This window comes from Drosophila rhopaloa, unplaced genomic scaffold (genome assembly GCF_018152115.1).
Source record: "Drosophila rhopaloa isolate 14029-0021.01 unplaced genomic scaffold, ASM1815211v1 contig_115, whole genome shotgun sequence".
NCBI classification, from domain to species: domain Eukaryota; kingdom Metazoa; phylum Arthropoda; class Insecta; order Diptera; family Drosophilidae; genus Drosophila; species Drosophila rhopaloa.
The window spans coordinates 18,237,750-18,257,157 of NW_025334990.1; the positions used below are offsets into that span (position 1 = coordinate 18,237,750).

The 19,408-nt window shown below is 40.6% G+C and overlaps 3 protein-coding genes across 3 annotated transcripts; 2 read left to right on the forward strand and 1 right to left on the reverse strand.

Annotated features, from left to right (window-relative positions):
- Positions 1-1,195: 1,195 nt before the first annotated feature.
- Positions 1,196-3,391, forward strand: LOC108039625 (skin secretory protein xP2). Its single transcript, XM_017116682.2, has 4 exons — positions 1,196-1,278; positions 1,366-1,611; positions 1,942-2,421; positions 2,607-3,391. The coding sequence occupies exons 1-4, from the start codon at positions 1,270-1,272 to the stop codon at positions 2,886-2,888; spliced, it is 1,017 nt and encodes a 338-aa protein (XP_016972171.1). The 5' UTR covers positions 1,196-1,269; the 3' UTR covers positions 2,889-3,391.
- A 942-nt stretch (positions 3,392-4,333) lies between these two features.
- Positions 4,334-6,465, forward strand: LOC108039623. Its single transcript, XM_017116680.1, has 4 exons — positions 4,334-4,499; positions 4,665-4,842; positions 5,023-5,787; positions 5,840-6,465. Exons 1-4 carry the CDS (start codon positions 4,392-4,394, stop codon positions 6,346-6,348), a joined length of 1,560 nt encoding a protein of 519 aa, XP_016972169.1. The 5' UTR covers positions 4,334-4,391; the 3' UTR covers positions 6,349-6,465.
- A 158-nt stretch (positions 6,466-6,623) lies between these two features.
- On the reverse strand, positions 6,624-17,930 carry LOC108039618 (Na(+)/H(+) exchange regulatory cofactor NHE-RF1). Its single transcript, XM_044461868.1, has 2 exons — positions 17,521-17,930; positions 6,624-7,913 (listed from the first exon to the last, which is right to left on the reverse strand). Exon 2 carries the CDS (start codon positions 7,903-7,905, stop codon positions 6,985-6,987), a length of 921 nt encoding a protein of 306 aa, XP_044317803.1. The 5' UTR covers positions 7,906-7,913; positions 17,521-17,930; the 3' UTR covers positions 6,624-6,984.
- Positions 17,931-19,408: the final 1,478 nt, after the last annotated feature.

Here is a 19,408-nt window from a genome sequence, read left to right on the forward strand (position 1 = left end):
TCCAATGATGCCAAAAAGTGAACCACACTCTGCACTGGGAGAAAATGTAGTACGGAGTGGGGAAATAGCACTCCAATACAAATTACAAATATGTTATGTAAACGAAAACTTTATCAATAATACAACTTTGAAAAGGGGTAACAAAATACGTTTTCGAATATATATATTTCACTAATGTTTGGGATCAATACTTATTTATCTCCAAAAATGATTTATAATCTTCCAGAATATATAATTAAAGTAATTCCCTCAAACTTATGAACCTAAGTGCATAATCCGCTCACACATTTTGACAGCGTGGTGAATGCTTAATTTATGATTGAAACAAAGTTTATGTATTCATTTTTAGAATGTGGATATAAAAATAAATTAAAAATGCATTTGGTTGTAAGTGGTATTTTTGGAGTTTAAATAAAATGCTTAAGTTCTCATAACATTCAGAAAATGAGCCTTACTTAGAAGATGATAGATAGATAGCCAGCTTTTTTCGGTGTAGGTCTTTTGTGGTCCCACTCACAAAAGTCGAGATGCTGTGGATGACCCCATAAAACACTATAAGCCGATATGAAATACACATTGCAAGATATATCCAATATCCAAACGCATTGTGCTGTGTTTAACCTTCTTATTGTCTCCGCCACTCACCACACTGGGTTTTCAGTTTTGGCTATTGGGTTTCGGCCCGTTTAGTTCGCAACGAGCCGAAGTCAATAGCCGCGTGGATTTGCATAATCCCAGCCTCTCGAATCTCGTATATCAGATGTCCAGGTGGGGGCCCAATAAAATCGGAAGCCTAGGAGGGCAATCCGCTTTAGTTTTTGGCCAATATAAATCAAAGCGACCGCCGATTGTATGTGGGTCTGTGTATCACAGATTTCCACTTCCTAGCTATTGTCTGTAGGATAACGACCCGGTTACCTTGTTGTAATATCTCGAGTGCAGGAGTCGTGCCTCCGGTACCGCACCGCCCCCCTTTCCCCGAACTCTGGTGGAAACCGAAACCGAAACGAGTTTTCATATAACACCGTTCCCCCGACTGACTTTTCATTACTGAGCCAAAATCCCCAACAACAACGGCGGGCAGCAAAAGAGTTGCGAATGCGGCGCGTTGCGAGATATAGAAAGACAAGACAGTCCAATTTTTCGGTGTATATAAGCTGAGTGCAGTGGCTCAGCGATTCAGTCCCAGCTTGGATCTCGTTACCCGTGCAGCACAGCGAATTGTGGAGTAATTGTTCCCCCGTGAGACGTCGAATCAGCAGCTCAGCAATGCGAATGGTAAAGCCATCGGATCTAGGATCTAGCCGAAGAAGTGTTCAGAGTGATCAGAGAGTGAATCGTGTCCCTGTCCATCCTCCTTTGCAGTTCGTACTTCCTTGTCTCGCCGTGTGCGTGGCATTGGCCCACTGTGGCACCGTGGCAGTCGAGGAGAAGAAGGCCGAGGGCGATGGCAAGACCGTGGAGAAGAGGGGCCTCCACCTGGGCGACTACCACCACTACCAGCCCCACCACGAGCACCACCACGAGCACATCAAGACGGTGACCATCGAGAAGAAGGTTCCGGTCCACTACACGGTCACAAAGCACGTGCCCTACACCGTTGAAAAGAAGGTGAGTCCTTAACCGTCAAAGTCTAGTTTTGTAACTCTTCATTACCGAAATGGGGATTTTGATATCTTAAAAATGGTATTAACTGACCCATTTGACTGTTAAGGATGTAAAATTACTACTTCGGGTTTTGAGAAACACTCAATCTGCTTTCTTTAATTATTTAACCATTCCCATTCGTAAAAGTCAAAGAAAAAATAAAAAAAAAATGAACATCCTGATAAATAGAGGACATAACACATAACCTGGACAGATTTACTACTTATCAAAATTAACCAAAATGTTATAGTTCCTATCCACCAATAACCATCCAATAATAACATTCCAAATCAGATCCCCTACGAGGTAAAAGTGGATGTGCCTCAGCCTTACATCGTGGAGAAGAAGGTGCCTGTCCATGTCAAGGAGTACGTGAAAGTGCCCGTGCATGTGCCCAAACCCTATGAGGTGATCAAGAAGATCCCCTATGAGGTGAAGATCCCGGTTGACAAGCCCTACGAGGTTAAGGTCCATGTGCCCCAGCCCTACGAAGTGATCAAGAAGATCCCCTACGAGGTCAAGGTTCCAGTGCCCCAGCCCTACGAAGTGATCAAGAAGGTTCCCCACGAGGTCAAGGTTGAGGTCCCGGTCCCCAAGCCCTACGAGGTGATCAAGAAGGTTCCCTACGAGGTGAAGTACGAGGTGGAGAAGCCATACGACGTGGAAGTGCCCAAGCCCTACGATGTCGAGGTCGAGAAGCCCTACACCGTTGTCGTGGAGAAGAAGGTGCCCTATGAAGTTAAGGTTCCCGTCGACAAGCCCTACAAGGTTGAGGTGAGTGAATACTATTTGATAATCAGAAGAAATTGGGGAGTTTCCAGACATAACGTTTCCAAAAAATCTTCAGTTTTAAAGCTGTGAGTCAGAATTACTATTTCCACTTCCCACAATTTTATATTGATAAAGTTAAGTGACCAACCTCATACTTACCCCAAACTATTCCCCCTTCTGCATCCCAGGTGGAGAAGCCCTACCCAGTCCATGTGAAGGTGCCCGTGCCTCAGCCTTACACCGTGGAGAAGAAGGTTCCCTACACCGTCGAGAAGCCCGTGCCCTATGAGGTGAAGGTGCCCATCGAGAAGCCCATTCCCGTCTACACGGAGGTGAAGGTGCCCATCCACAAGGAGATCCCCGTGCCCGAGAAGTACCACGTCGAGGTGCCGATCTTCAAGCACCACGAGCACCACCACGAGGACCACCACGACTACCACAGCCACAGCCACGGCCATGGGCACTACTAAAGATCGCCCGGGGATATCCAGACGTCCAGATTCCCAGAGCCAGTCGCACAGAAAGCGAGCACAAGAAGAAGGAGGAGGACGAAGAACGAAGGACGAAGGACGAACAGGGAGGAATACGAGGAGCAGCAGGCGAGACCATCTGTCAGCGAGTCCATCTGTATCTCTCAGATGCATCCACGCAGCAACGTTGAGCTGGACGTTGAACGGGTGACACGAGCGGGAGGAAATGAAGCAGTAAACCCCAAGACTGAAGAATTCGCGCAGTTCTCCAGTCCGAAGGAGGAAGATGAGGAGATGAGGAGAAGAAGAGAAGAAGAGGAGCCAGAGCAGAAGAGGGGGAGCCAGCGGGGAGTAGCAGTCAGAGGACAAACTAACTAGCTACTCCATTCGAGATCTGGCGGAGACCCACGAAAACGGTTTCCGCATCAGTTTTAAGCCAAATGTGTTAGTACTTTTATCATTGTGTTAGACCCTACGATTTCTATATTTAAATTATAAGCTAAAGAAACACTGAAAAGTAGTCGCAATTATTGGGTTTTTCGGGTGCAGCGACGATGTGGAAGTGAAAGTGAAAATTGACCAGCCAGCCATGGCCAAAAACCCCTGAAAAAGACACGTAACGCGGCGGCGGAAAATGAAAATGAAAGAAAACCAGTTACCATCCATCACCACGTACCATGTATTCTTGCGGCCAGTTCATTATGCAAGGAGCGATCCGTTGCGTCATCGACTGCCAAATTAATTGCAGGAAGCACTCGCCAACACTCGTTGAAACTTGGCAACATATTCGCAATTATGGCGGGCTGTCATAATGGCTAAAAAGATTAAGAGAGGGAAAACAAATGCATAGATTGCCAACAAATTGATGGCTACACGTGAAGAAGCTGATTTCAAGATTTAAATTTGAAGTCTTTTTAATTGACGTTGATATAAATATGTATATTTAAAAATAACCTAGTTTTTTGTATTGTATCGAAATTAACATGCTTATATTTTATTTAATACTTTTTTTTTACTTAAGTAAAACCTCTGCTATTGAAATCGTTTTTTTTGAGATTTAAAATAATATATTTTATTTATCATTAGTGGTTGCACGTAAGTGTACGCGCAGATTTTTCTAAGTGTACATTTAACGGCTCTATTTGCAATTGATTCGCAATTGTAACAAGCCACGAAAAGCAGTTGAAAACATAAAAAAACGGCACTTCAAGTGTGCAATAGCCTCATTTTCGGGGGCATTAGACGTAGCGCGTAGCCAAATTGCTCAGCATTTCAAAATATCAGTAAGTGCAAAATTACCCATCAAGTATCCACTAATTGCAATTCGATGGTGTAAGCTTTGGCGCTCTCGACATTTAAAATTTGGCGCGCACCCCAACCGTTACTGTTAGCCTGCACTGTTAACTCTGCCAACGATGTGGCAACCCATTGTGAGAATTGTTTTTGGCAACGTTAGTGCCCGATTTCGCTCTCCCGGAAAAAATCAGTTTTAAAGCCACTAAAATGGCGGTGACAATTACGAAATTTCGAAATTCGAGTGGAGAACTGGTGTCTGCGCCGCCCTCTTTGGTTTTCCGCCAGAAAACACTGGATCCCCAGCTGATAACAAAGGTAAATAATAGTCTGAAAAATGTATAAACAAGTCGCCCTTTTTTTGTTGACACTCGGCGTTGCCAGATCGGCAGAGGTGCACAAACAGCTGTTAAGTAACATGTGCCGAGCACAACAGAGAAATGTAAATCGCAAATAACAAAGTTATTTAATTTATTTGTCCAGAAACCGTTCGCAAAACTTGAGCCGGGAAATGCCACAGTGAGGATCTCTTCAGGGGGCATCGTTCTTAACAAAATACCTGCTATTATAAGGCCCAGTATGAAGAGAGCAGCGCCATCGACGTCATCGGGAGTCAGCACCGCGGGAGCAACAACAACAGCACCAGCTGGTACAGTGGGATGTAAGTGAAAGAAAGCGATCAAAAAATAAACCTAAAATGCAATTAAACTGATATGGCTTAATGTTTTGTATTAACAACTTATCCTTTGACTTTATTCGAGTTAAAGAATATAATCTTCATATTGCGATTATAAACAAATAACCGTAGAATATAATTATTAATATTGCATTATTATTCTAGATCCCCCATCCAAGACGCCCAGGTATGTCATTCAAGCCATTCCAAGTGGATCTAACCAACTGCAATTGCAAGCGAGGAAGGATTCGCAATCTCTGGGGGTGGCCATCAATTCACTGCCTCCAAATACGATCATAAAAGCCACGACAAGACCATCACAAGCTGCACCTTTGAATCCGGTCCCTGCGTTGGTCACGTCGACACCATCCACACCGAGTAGTAGCCGGAGCTCCGCTCAATCCAATCCAACTGTGGCCGCTGACTCCAGAGTTTCCTCCGCAGTGCGACAGGCTGTGTTCATTAAAAGGGAGCTGCCCCAGGCGCAGAGGAGTACGAGGAGTCTGACTCTGGGTTTGGTGGAGCAAGCGCCACTCCTTCATCTGGGTGTGGCTCCAGAGCACCTGTCACTGCTTAAACGACATGTCTGCCGCAGTGCCAATGTCACCCACCTGGACTGCTGTATTACCTTGAGGAAACTGCGGCAGAACGAACCTTTTGCCCTGCTGGCCGAGCACTTTGAGCTGAGTGAATCGGATGCCGAGGACTCGTTCAAGCGCACGCTTATCAAGCTGGCCCGCTTCCTGCGACCACTTATCCGCTGGCCAGATGCTCGGCACCACAACGAGCGGCTCAAGCACACGCCACTGGACTACCGGGCCCATCTGCTGCACGTCCGCTCGCTGATCGAGTGTGTGGAAACGGATGTGGCGGAGGATCACGGACTGGGCAGTGACAGCTACAAGTTCATATTGTGCATTAATACGAATGGTAAGGCATTGCTTAGATAGCGACCTTTATTGAATTGTTATCTTCTCCCCAGGCATCATCAGCTATGTGTCCAGCGCTTTCCCCGGTAATTGCGACGATCTTCAGTTGTTCGAGGCCAGCAGATTTCGGGATGTCATACCCAAGTACCTCACATTGTGCGCGGAACCTGGCAAAGCAGTTCCACATGCTCGCAGAACGGGCATGGAAGATCCCCACGACTCGGCGGATGAGGATGACTACCAGGCGGCGGAGGACCCAAAGCGATCGCTGAGCAAATTTGAGGCCCAGCGTTTGGGGGGGCAGTTGGCCAACCAGCAATCCCTAACCGTTGTGGATGGAGTTCTGACCTCAAAGCGAGCTCCTTCCGTTCAACTGCCCACGTTCAAGGCCCAAGAACCCGCCTGCAGAGCCCAAATGCGGGATATGATCAATGTCATCAGGGAATTCCGGATGCTCGGCCATTCGGCTATTCATCAGAAGTCGTTGCTGGGATATCTCGATGAAATGATCGTAGTGGCTGCAGCTCTTTGTAACCTTAAGCGACAGGAGTTGCACTCTTAATTATTACCTAGTTACTGTGAGTAAAAGGAAGGCCTGTTTTAGGGTCAGATTATTAATTATTTTTTAAATTTTCTCTTGAATTATTAAATACCTATTTTTTTAAAGAATTTAAAATATATATTTCCAAATGAGGAATAAAATAAAGCATTTCATTTCTTGTTCTAAGATCCCATTTAGAGTCGCACTTGTCAAAGCCTCACTAGTTTGGCGAATATCAAACTCCGACTCCCCTTCTTGTTTGATCAGCTGCCCCATTTAAAACACTTGCAGTCGTATTTCTTTTATCATTTTGCTTTATTTACTTTACAAAAATACAAGCAAAACTAAGTACATATTCAACGAAAGTTGTTCAATGAACCGGGGCAACATTGCCAATCGGAGTTTGCCATATTTGAATTTGAAGAATACATGTTTGTCGTATGTATGGATAGTCCAAGGGTAGGTGCTCCATCCTCCCCGTTGGCCGCTCTTTCTCTCTTAGGGGGTAATAATTAAAAACTTGCTTAGTTAATAAGTGACTCTGCGTACTAATTGCTAAACATATTGTATATTGTGTGGTGTATGCCTGACAAAACCAGCTCTAGCTCCTCATCCTGACATTATAACAAGTATGGTGATTGGGGCGTCCAATGCGTCTCAGAGCTTCTGGATGATGTCGAACTTCTTCTTGAGGTCCACGCTCTCGTTCTTGGGATCGTACTTCTTCTTGGAGGCCAACTTGGCGCGCATTTCGGCGACTGTCAGGGGCAAGTTCAAGCTGCCCGCCCGATTGCCGCCCATCGCAGGGGGCGGCGTGATGGGCGTGGGCGTGGGCGTGGTCGTGCCATTTGTACCATTGCCATTGGTGTTGGTGTTGTAGACACTGCCATTGTTGTTGATCCCGGCCTTGGTGGCCGAGGGCGGTGGGGGCGTGCTCATCAGAGTGTTGTTGTTGATCGGCGACGAGGGCTTGCTGCCATTTTGAACGGGCGGAGGAGGAGTGGCCACCACTGGTGCTGCCGCCGCCGACGGGATGCCCCTGTCGACCACATCCAAGTCGGAGGCGTTCATGGTGCTGCCGCTCTGGATGCTGCTGGCATTCGAGGATCGCTTGGTGCTCACCATGCTGATGCTACTGATGTTGGCACTGGCTCCTGGCATCTCCTGCTTGGTGCCCTCGTAGCCATTCTGGCTCGCAGCACTTCCGTTGCCATTGCAGGCAGCAGCTGGCGGAGGCGACGGCGTCTTTACCTCTATGGCCTTGCCATCCACATCGATGAGGAGCAAGCGGACCTCGTTGGCAATGGCCTTGATCCTGGCCACCACCTGTTTGTGGGTCTCGCTGCCAATGGACACCCCGTTGACCTCCAGGATGCGGTCGCCCTCCTTCAATCCAGCCCCCTCTGCCGGAGAATCGGCGTCCACCTTGCCAATATACTGACCCGGTTTCACCTTCTCCGAGTGAAGGTTGAAGCCGTACCCATCGAAATCGGGCCTTTTTACTATGTGACAGGTTTTGGTCACGCCCGGCGGCAAAGTGGGCGGCGTGGGCGTTTTTGGGGAAGTGGGCGTGGACATCTTTGCTTCTGAAATTGCAAATAACGATGGGATAAGTATAAATCGCATTGTTATCAGGTTAGGGATATTTTTCTGAGAACTGGGAGACGTACTGACTTGCCTCTCTGGATTGACGATAGCAAAATGAATATTTTTCTAAGCTTTGGGTCTTATTGGTGATGTGTATAAAATAATCATACAAAATTGTATGATAAATAATAAAATAATCATACAAAATTGTATGATAAATAATAAAATATTCACAAACATAACCTAAAGTTCAATTTCTAATCTGCTATTTAAAAATAAAATATACAAATAAATTGAATGCCGTAGTTACAGAACAAAAATCATAATATTTTATGCAAAAACGAACTCTATTAACCACTTTTAATGGGCTGCCTCATTATGCTTCTAAAAACTATTTTTCCACAAAAATATTTGCTGATAAAAGATTCAAGATTTCATAATGAGCTTTTGTTCTTTGGCAAGCGAGACATGAGTCTGGAATGGAAATGTCACAATATCGTGTTTAGTTCGTCATTAAGTTGTTTTTTTTTTGTATAGGGGTAGGCAATCAGCAAAGTCCAGATAGATACGTATATGTATGTATTTATTTTTATGGCAAGCAGCTACCACCGAAAGATAAGGAAACTTCTCGTTCATTCAGCTTTTTGGCCACCTTATCGCGTACTCCCTTTATGACCGGCATTGACAATATGCTGACCCACATTATCTGACCCCAAATTTCGACCCTGGTGGAAAGGTCCATTCCGCCGATCCGTAGTACGTGTTCCTTGGGCTCTATTTCTGGCCCATTGGCCTGGCGATAGTTTCGATGGGCATATCTGGCAGGTACTTGGCCATAAGTGTAATTGCCCGCCAAATAGCATTTATGGCCGTGCTTAAGTTTGGGTTTTGTTTCGTAGCTGTTCCACTTTCGTCTTTGCAAACTGGCAAAACGGGTAAATAGAAATTCCACATGCATGTGCTCATGGGTCGAAATTAATATAGTACGTCCGCTTATCGCACCCACACACATTCCCACGAAAGGAACGTGATTTTCCAGAAAACTTAACAACAGGGAATTAGCAAAAATAATTTGTTAAATATAACCCCTAAAATGTTAACAATAAACGTGAATAACTATAGAAAGAAAATGAGTTTCAGACTACACGAAAAATATGGCAAGATAAATAAATTAACAGAATTTAACAATTACAAAATTAGTAAAATACTATAATTTGTTTTAATTGAAAAATATAACTTCCCAATACTTTTTACTAGAACCCTTGTTGTTATGCCAAAGTATATTAAAGTACAATTAGTGATCCATCACGTTTTCGTTTTATAATAAGTTTAAGAAATTCCCGACGACCTTGAGGACTTGAACTTAATATTGGCAGCGTTGCACTCGATTTGGTAAGATGCTAATTTGTGATGGGACACACATCGTTTATCGTTATCAGTTTTAATTGGCCGTAATTCCAGGCGGTGAATGCAACAGCCCACTTCAAAGCCCTGAACTTTGAATAATTAAATAAGAAACTCCAGTCACAGTCTCAGGCATTGCTAATTTCAAAGGCAATTGTGTTCCACCTCAGCTTGAATTTCGCTGGGCTCTTATTTATTTACTTATTTATGTTTTCGTTTTTTACGGTTTGTTGTGGACTTTTTTGTTGGCCGAAAAATGAATCATCGTTGGCAGTAAGATTTATGAGTGTTGGCATTAGCTCTGGACGATCAACCAACCCCACCCCCCACTTCACCCTTTTGGGGCCTAATTTATTGGAACAAGATGAGCTCGTGTTTTTGGACAGTGGGCGGGAAGGGGGATGACCTTGACTTTCCCACCGCCAATTGTTGCCAGCTTCCATTGTAAGCGATTTTTAATTCAATACAAGGTAAACAATGAAGCGCAAAAAAATTCAATTCAGAACCAACAATAAGAGGGGGATGGGTTGCATGGGATGGGATCGAAATAATAATAAAAATAATAATAATTGTCTATACTCGCATGTATGTGGGTTTATGGCTCTCAACCAGTCGATTTATATTTCTATTAGGAAGCGGAACTGACAGTTGAAAAAACGTCACAAAACATCATAGGCAACAAACAAAGAAATCGTTAAATTGATAGACGGAAATTAAACGAAACATATAATGTTGTGTTTGTGGTTAATAAGGTACACGATTATTATTAAAATTGCAATTAGGTGTAATTGAAGATGGTGCTATAAAATAATGGGAACTAATCAAGGTGGTTATTGTGATATGAACAAATTATTAAACAATTAGTCAAGAAATTTAGAAGAAACAACATCTCTGAGTTAGTCAGAAAATATATTATAAATTCATTTAGAATCTTAAAACATGTATGTTTATATGTGCAATTTAAATTTATAGCGATTTTATATACTTTTTGACAAATTTGGAATTTTTTGTAATTCTCCTGATACTTTGAAATGAATAAAATCGAACTTTTGTTTCATTTTTTTTAATGGACAACCTTGGCTTTATAATTTGTAAAATTTCGTAAGTTCATAAATCGTTTTTTTTTTGATTTGTTAAGCGATTTCCCGTTGTCAGTTTTGGCCCCCCGCCCCCACTCCTCTCTCACCAGTTTCTCTCTCCATTCTCCGATTCTCAAGTTTCGAGAACTGCGCAAACTTTAATTGAATTTGCAATCAAGCATGAAGTACACACACATATACTCGCAGGTTTTATCATTCACAATGCTTGGGGAATCGCCCGCTGGCCAAAGCACCCCTCTCCCCCTAGACCATACGCCCACTTCCCCCACCTCCCCCTCCCCTTATGATAACCCGCATGGGGACACAGACAGCCTCCATTGTTGTTGGCTGTTTGTTTACTTAAGCGGTTTCTCATCATTAAAGCAAATTAGCCGTTAGGCACTTACAGGTAGTTGATTTCGATTCGGTTAGGGATTCTCCAACACTCCCCTCCCCCTCTCCCCCTGACCGTTATATCCCAAACCCAAATCCCTAAAACTATAGAACATTTTGGAATTCTCTCAACGGGAACTTTTGGTCTGGGCGGCATTCTTCCAAGTGAATTCTAATTAAATTCAGTGTATTGTTAAATTTTCGCACATTCGAACGGAATTTAATTATATCTTGTGCAAATATGCAAACTCAGGATCCGATAATCTAGGAAATAGTAGGGAAAACAACCGAGTATATGAGATAAAATAAGTGGTTTATTTTGGGTTTATCACAATAAAATTAAATGCAAATTCATCTTTGCTTGGGTGAGAAATTCATTACGCGAGTGCTAAATAATGAGTCATACGAGATGGTTGGAATTGTGGGGAGTGGGCAATTTAAGATATCAATTCATGGGAACGGATTTGTAATCAGATATTATAGGGTTGGTCGATTCACTCGCCAGCGATTTCCTTTCGATGGTTTGCAGATAGTTCAAAACTATAGAAAATGAAAGTAGCATTGTAGTAGCATTTATAGTATAAACAAATATTCAGAAACTATTTACAAAACAGTTTCAAAGGCGTTTCCCCCATGTCCACCTACTCGTGTTAATAATAAGGTATATTTTTCTAAGTGAATACATTAGAAGCTGCCGTAAATCCCCTAAAATCTCAATTAGCCAAGTTATAAAAAGCTAAACAAGTTGAAAAGGTTCGCGGTTCACTTATAAGTATTATGCAAGCCCTTCGCATTGCCAAATGATGCATCACAAGCCATTTAAAGCTAGCTAAAATAATGAACATTATAAACTTATAACAATAATAATTTACTGCCAGAAAGCAAAGTTAGCAAACACAGCGATGATGATAACTTCGCTGTTTGTTTTAAAAGTGACTAAAAGTTAAAGGCTACGTAATAAATTAAACAAAGGCTGACGACATTTGCGAGTTCGCTTGGAGTGCGCAACCAGAGGTTTTTACTTAAGCAATAAAACATATAGAAAACCGAAGAACTTTCACTATCTGCGGATCGTGAACGACGATTTATGAAAAATAACGAATCCATTTCAATGCTGAGCCATTCAGACTTCAAGGAGGGACACCTGTAATTGATTTCATTTTCTTTTTTAACCGCACCACTATTATCTCAACAACTTAAGACACATTTTAATTTTCGTGTTTGACTCTATCAAATATTGTGCCTCTTTTATGGATTCGCGACGGCTATCTTATCGCGTCTTGATTTTAATTAAAAAATTTCTGGCCCATTGCTCTTGTCCACTTTTGCTGATATGAATGGGTAATTATGTGCGGCTATTTTCGGCAGATGACGACTAGGTCATTGGAGCCCAGTTGTTTTTGGGTTCACTTAGCACCTAGAAGTTGAATCGCATGTGGTGACAGTTTCACAGATCCCCATAAAAATTCATTAGCAGCCAAACCTCTCACAAAAGACTTGAGATTTCAGTTTCCAGATGCGAGAAGATGCGTCTTCTGAGTGACTGTCGGTTGTTGTCGCCGCGGGCGTCTGAGAATGGTTAGCAAATACCTTGAGTACAGCTGGGAAACTCTGCAAAACTGGTTATGATTATTTATTCTTTGCATACCCCTGGCTAATGTTTAAGGTACTGAGGTAGTATTAGACGAAACCAAAGGGTTGTCACAGTGCCAGCGATTGGAGAAAAACTGGTTGGAAAACTGCCTACTACTTCATTAGGTCTTAGGGAACTTTAATCCTTTCTTCACACAAAGACTCAAAGATATTTTAGGATACACTGTTAGAACTGCGACATTTCTTTATCATTAAAAACCATTTTTTCTAGATGAAAATATTATATTACAATATTACAAATATCACAGTGCCAGCGATTGGACAAAACTGACTAATGACTATTATACTTCATGAGGTCTTAGGGAATCTTAATCAGTTCTTCACATACTTACATTTAAGACTGAAAAATATTTTAAGATACACTAATAGAACTCCGACATTTCTTTAACAATAAAAACCATGGTAATATAATATTACAATCTACTTATTTATAAGTGAAATCGATGTTTAAGAAACTTAGTTTGAGCAAGCTTAACAAGGTATTCAATGATCGATTCGTCTTAACCCTTACTTTAGTTGCTCACTGTAGTTTTTTCTATTATTCAATGACAATGGCGAATGCTGTAATGTGAATGTAAATCTGGCTGTGACTCTGAATGTGACCTGGCTGGCCCCTGGCTTAGAAACCCAGACCTCCGTCGAGATTCAGTCTCCAGCTCTGAGATTGAGACACCTGCGATGAAGTTAGGAAAAGGAACGCACTTGACTGCAAACACTTGTCTTGCTAATTAAACCGCGCCCATAACAGATAAAGTCCATTAAAATATTTATCTGTTGATGGGCATCGTAAACACAATATTTTTAGATTTTCACATTTACACTGGTCACATGAAAATGGGGTCAACGCAGTGACAGGTTTATTCGTTTCCAGTTTAGAATGACATAACTATTAACTGCAATTACAACTGCAAGCCATAAACTAATTGTATCTGCTAAATTCAACAAAAGTAACCATAAAAAGACTTAATTGTCTTTCGATTCCTCGTGCCCTTGGCCATATAATAACCCCACTCTGTAATAAATTAAAACTCTTTTGCAGAAAAAGTGAATCTTGCAATTACACATCGCACATTTCATTAGCGGGAAAAAAGCGATGAGAAAAGAGAAACCCCAAGAGGCGTACATATATCATTTCTTAGCGTTTCAGGTTTTCGTACAACGGATCTCAGGGCGTACTCAGCAATCAATCAAAAACTTTAATAAGCAATTTGCAAGAGTCGCCAAAAACCAGCCAGCTGGGGAAATTACGTGTAAAATTATAGAATGCAAGTCGACAAGAGGAAATGTCAATAAAAAAGAATTAAAACGCTGGCCGAGCAGTCTTGCAGATGCAACACCAGCAGGTACACAAATTGTTTTTGGATGTAAGCCGTGTAGTCGACTTGTTTCTGCTGACGAAAAAAAGCTCATAAAACTTGGCTGAAAAATTCTAGGCGCAATGTATCTGACAGAACGTGTGCATGTGGCACAGCACACCACCAAACTTGCAAAGATACCCGCACAAAGATACAAACGCTGACGACACTGCGGGCCGAGTACAGAAACTTTTTAGCAACCAGCAAAATAATAAAAAAAGGTATAAAGATCGCCCTAAGTGAGGGGCCGAGGGAGGTGGAGGGGGGAGCAGGGTTACCAGAGGGAGAGCCACTTAGATGCTGTATCTCTGTATCTGTATCTGTAGAAACCTGGTCCTAACCAAATTCATTTTGATGCTGTGGCTGCCTCAAATATTTTTCGTGCGTTCAGCCGGTAAATATTTTCGAGATCCCCTTTCTAGAGAGTACTTAAAAAAATTAAATTACAATGCATTAAAATTGGGATACAAATATTAATGCCGAATTTGTATTTGCTTCCGGAAATGAATAATAATATTAAATTAAACAAATTTTTAGAAAACAAACAATATAAATATAAATTGTTCGACAAATTTTAAAAATACTACTTGTATAAAAAAAATAAAATAAAAATCTGAATATTGTAGGATTAAGTTCGTTTGCTTTTTTTCCTTGTCCTAAACTTAACAATGCTTTTTTTAAACTCTCCTTAGTTATGTGGTAATATTTTATCATATAAACTTTTTTAATCTGACCTTTAATATCTACTAAAAATTACACCATCCCAATTAGAGCATTTAAATTTCGGCCAAATGAAATTTCGATTCCCTTTCCTGTTGCGTCTTGGATTTCGTTTTATTCTGTTTCTGTAGTTATTTTTTGGTTGAGCTTGAGAAAATAAAAATTGATTCTAGAACCTGTTTTTGGCTTTGCCCGGTCTGGTCTTCTCGCTGGTGGCTGCTTTGTGCTGGCCTTTTGAAATATCTTTGGCTTTGTACTTGTTTCGTTGCTGCTGCTGCTGTTTTTAGGCGTTTCTTCGGCTGTTGAATCTTGTTTGGGTCTTTTGTACGAGCGGGCAAACAAAAAAAAAGGGAGTAGGAAAAATAAAACATTTCTGTGAGAGATCCCCAGACTCAGGCCGAAACTCTGACCGGGATTGGGGCTTTCGTTTTCGTTCGTTTGCCCCATCCATTTAATAAGGCACATATTTTGTATAATTTATACCATTATTTGTTGTCTTCTTTTTTTCGAAAGTTTATCAAAAGCGAAACGTAAAATTTCTTGGCTTTGATTTGATATATTAACTTGCAGGTTTCGGGAGAGTATAGCTTTTGTTTTTTATATAATAATCTCGAATCGACTGCGTCAAACGTTTTCTCAGTAAAGCGAAGACCTTGAGAATATTATAAATTAACGTTTAGAAAAAATGATGATCGTACGCTTAAGTAGAAATAATAATAATGCACAAACAATACGCGGGCCAAGTGTGCAAATCGCTGCTTTGCTAATACACTCACATTAAAGTTATAGAAACTTTTGCAAAAGCTGAAATATATCTTGTATACTGTGTATTCAGGTAGCATCCATTGTGCATAGACACTGCAATTGTGAAGATTTTCGCATGCCACTCAAAATGCAAATGAATGGATGTGGGAACCTTATGAGTCACGACTTGATTTTCGCCCAAATATGATAAATAGGTATAAGGTTTGCAAATTCTATAGAAGCTCAACAGTTATCTTTGTTTATTTTTGTTTAAAATTTCATTCAAAATTCAAGGCTACGAATTCGAAAAGGCGATCAACGTGATCACGATCACTTTTGGCCTTCACAATCAGCTGTTTGCTGGGGAGAAATACAAATGATATATTGATATTTAGATCTTGGGAATTTTGGATTCCTCTTCACCTAATCACCCTATTAATCAAAATGTCTATGGGGTAATTCTGGATAAAAATGTGTTGTTTTAGTTTTATCAATCATGATCTGACTTCTTTTCGCACCAATTTTGCGATTGAATAAGTTCTAGGAAATTCCCAAAATAGGTGTTATAAAATATCAACTCTTTTTGTCAAACTTTTGTGGATTTGAATTTTAAGATAAGGTAATGGTTAAACTAACTCTTTTAAAGCCAAAGATAATCAGGGGTTAAGAAAAATAAGAAGAATTCCAGAAATTCTAGGCCAATCCCCCTGTCAAAAACTGGTTCTGTTCTTGGCACCTTCTTGAATGATCATCCCAAGATATTTCCATCCGCGAAATGTGTCAAAAACCTGTGTCTGTGGCCGCGTTAAATGCAAAACCCGATCGCTAAATAGCGAAGCCGCAGACATTAATCGAATTAGCATTGCTAGTGACAAGCGCAGAACGCAGAAGATTGGATCTAAATCGTGGCAAGTGCCACAGAAAAACCCACAAAAACACTCTGAAAAACCAGAAACACACGCGACAGAAATGCACAACCAGCGAGTCAGGTGAAGTAAACCGGTGAATTAATAGCAACAACAACGGCCAGTGCCTCGAAACTAAAATAAAAGCAAAGTCTAAACAAAAACAGAGAAAAAGACTAAATAAAAAAACGATCAAAGAAACCTGCTTTGGGACATAGCTGGAATACCAGAGTTGTCACTTGGCCGAAACCCCAAGGGGAATGTGTTTTTCGGAGGGGGGTTTTTAGGGGGTGTTTCTGGGGAGTGCCTAGCTAGGAAGAAGAAGAAAAGCCCCACCGAACTGAAAGCGAATTATGAATAACGCTTAAAAGAGACTCCACCGATAAGCGAAAGAAAAGAGACAAAATCGCATGCATGTCGCATTTGAAAACGACCTTATGCAATGCGATCGAAAGAGAGGGGGCTAGTGGGAGCAAGCGAGAGGGGGCAATAAATCAAAACAATTATTATGTAAGGCGGTGTGGATGTTAGTGCAGCCAAAAACAGTTAACAGGGCAACACATTAAGCGGTACGCAATAAAAAGTATTTTAATTTGGTTTATTTAGCTTATTGATTCAGCTTGGGTGCACAGAGAATAAAAAATGTTTGTACAAGTAGTATTTTTGATATGCAAAGAGCTTCTTATCAGTATCGGTTCTGCGTAAATGATATCATAAAGTTATAAAAAATACATACTTAAAATGGTTTCCTTATCCAGGAGACCCAAAAAAAAAAAATTAAGTTTACATAATTAATTCGATTAAAGTATTGCATTATTTGTTTATGCTAATTGAAAAAGTATTGGACTCATTCGAGCTTGAAATTTATTAAGGAAGAAATAATTAAATTAACCGTGAATAGATACAAGATATTAAGATTTATTTTATTCGACATTTAGACTACTTCTTTTACTGTTACCGAATATAATATAAATATGATTAAATAAACCATAAAATATAATTCCCAATAAGTGTCCAAAGTATTTTTCTGTGTAATCGTTAAGGCTGATTGCAGCCTCTTTTCCCCCTTACCCGCCACCTAATCGCCCTCTCTTTTCCATTTCGAACCGCTTTGCGTGTGTAAATTGTTTATTTAATTTCAGTTATTGAAAATGCTGTTTTATGGACTTTTATTAACTTTGTTAAATCATGGCAAATGATTCAATGCTATTATTTTTTTTGCAATATTTATGTTTTGCACGTTGTGTAGGAACTGGAATTCCAATGGAGTCAATTGATATTCTACTGGCATTTCGCTCAAGTTCAGTGGTTTTAAAACTGTCTCAAGGCTGAAAATTTCATTTCTCGACTTACCGCTAAAACAAGTAGAAAAAATTCCCTTTCAAATGTCGTTGATGTTGTTTTTCAAATTGTTGTTGGGCTGTTAGGTTGGTGTTGCTGAAGTTGCTGCTGCAGTTGTTGTTGCCGTTGCACACTCTTGCTTTTTTTTTGTATGCAAACGCAGTTACACACTCACACGCGCTTTGTTTTTGTTGTTGTTTTTTAAAGCCTTACTTATCTTTTAATGAAGGAGCTGCAACAACAAAAACCGAAGAGCAGCCGAACAACGAAAAAACGAAAGCGAACACACGAAAAAGTCACACAAAAATCGCTCGTCTAAAATAACTGTTGACAGGCGAAAGAGGAAGAGAGAGAGGAAGCTATATCTTTCTGGTATTATTTCTATATAATATTAGTATCCGTTGAACGTTGTTAACGCTTTCGCGGGCAAATCGTAACTGATTTCGGCCGCTGAGACCGAAAGCCGAACTCCTCCCGTCACCAGGTGAAAAATTAACGATCGTTATCTGTATAAGCATTGCATACTTTCGGGGAGGCAAGGGTACTAACAGAAAGTGGAGCGATCACTGTGGTGAGTTTCTTGGGAACAAAAGGAGTTTGTTAACAGAAGTTTGGTTCCGTCGCGTAAATTGAAAATATTCCAATATTTGTAAGAAATACATGTTACTATTTAATATTAGCCAAATTTTTACGCACATGCAAAACAATGACTGTTTTTTCCTGGGTGTTCGGCAGACTACAAATGTATTTAGGATTCACTTCCTTTAGAGCAACTGCTGAAAATTTAATTTCTAGAACATTTTTTTTAGGCAATTGTTTTTAATATTATTATTCTAAAACGATTCAATAAATTTGTTTTTAATTTTAATGTATAAATTTAGTCGCTGAAATAAATTAAACATTTTTTAGAAGTGATTTGACTATATTACAGACTTTGTTGCACGCTTATAAAATCTACACAAATAATCCCAAGTAATAATTAAAATCGATTTTCCAAAAACCAGAACTTTTTCATGCACCTTTAAAATAAGCTTAATTTATGGAATGATGTGCCTGAAATATTAGCCTGCCACATAATAATGCTTTCGATTTTAAGCACATTATTTCCGTAGAACCCTTCACTCCATTGTCTTCACTTTCGAGCGGCTTTAATGCGCATTGTCTGGTTTCTTATCTGCAGTGTCCAACGTTGTTTCCAAGCCAGTGCCTCACCTGTATGGAAATCAATCAGGAGGACGACTGAGAAGGGACTCATGGGTACTGCATTTCCCTTTTTATTTTTCAACTGTGCAGCCAAAATCCGTTTCCAGTTCTTTACTGCCTCTCTGAAAATGTAATGCAACTTTGGTAAAGACCAAGCAAAGCGAATCTGAGTTATTGATCTAATAATCGGAATGTGTGGGTTGGCTTATTCCAGCTTATGGACATGTGGTCAACTGTACTTTTGTCCCGGCTTTGACAGCTGACAACTGTCATTTTCGGCCTGGCTCACCTGACGTGTGTTCATGGAATTTATTTAATTTCCGCCTGGCCATTCAAGTAAGATGACTTTCACCGCCCCTCGGCCCACTCTTTTCACTTCATGTGTGCAAGACAAACAAAAGCCGTGTGCTAATGCAAATTTGGCCCGATCTTTAGATAAACATCGCAATGGAATAGTCAAAGTTCCACCGTCTACTTCTACAGAGAGAAAACTAGTGTAGAGATCTGAAAGGGTTCGTCAGAAATAAATCCAAAATAAATTAAGATATTTTTATGCTTGGCTTTTGTAAATCTGCAATTAATTAATTTTGTTTATTCTTTAAAAGATGTAAACCATTTCCCAATCTTAAATTAACATGTATATATAGGCAATTTATCTTTAAAGGTTAGGCATTAGTCTTTTTTAACAATATTGGTA

Coding starts and splice junctions, on each gene's coding strand:
- LOC108039618 (XM_044461868.1), bottom strand. CDS start 7,905: ATGTCCACGCCCACTTCCCCAAAAACGCCCACGCCGCCCACTTTGCCG.
- LOC108039623 (XM_017116680.1), top strand. CDS start 4,392: ATGGCGGTGACAATTACGAAATTTCGAAATTCGAGTGGAGAACTGGTG. Junction 4,500..4,664: donor ATCCCCAGCTGATAACAAAG/GTAAATAATAGT, acceptor TTATTTGTCCAG/AAACCGTTCGCAAAACTTGA. Junction 5,788..5,839: donor ATTGTGCATTAATACGAATG/GTAAGGCATTGC, acceptor TCTTCTCCCCAG/GCATCATCAGCTATGTGTCC.
- LOC108039625 (XM_017116682.2), top strand. Junction 1,612..1,941: donor CCTACACCGTTGAAAAGAAG/GTGAGTCCTTAA, acceptor ATTCCAAATCAG/ATCCCCTACGAGGTAAAAGT. Junction 2,422..2,606: donor ACAAGCCCTACAAGGTTGAG/GTGAGTGAATAC, acceptor TCTGCATCCCAG/GTGGAGAAGCCCTACCCAGT.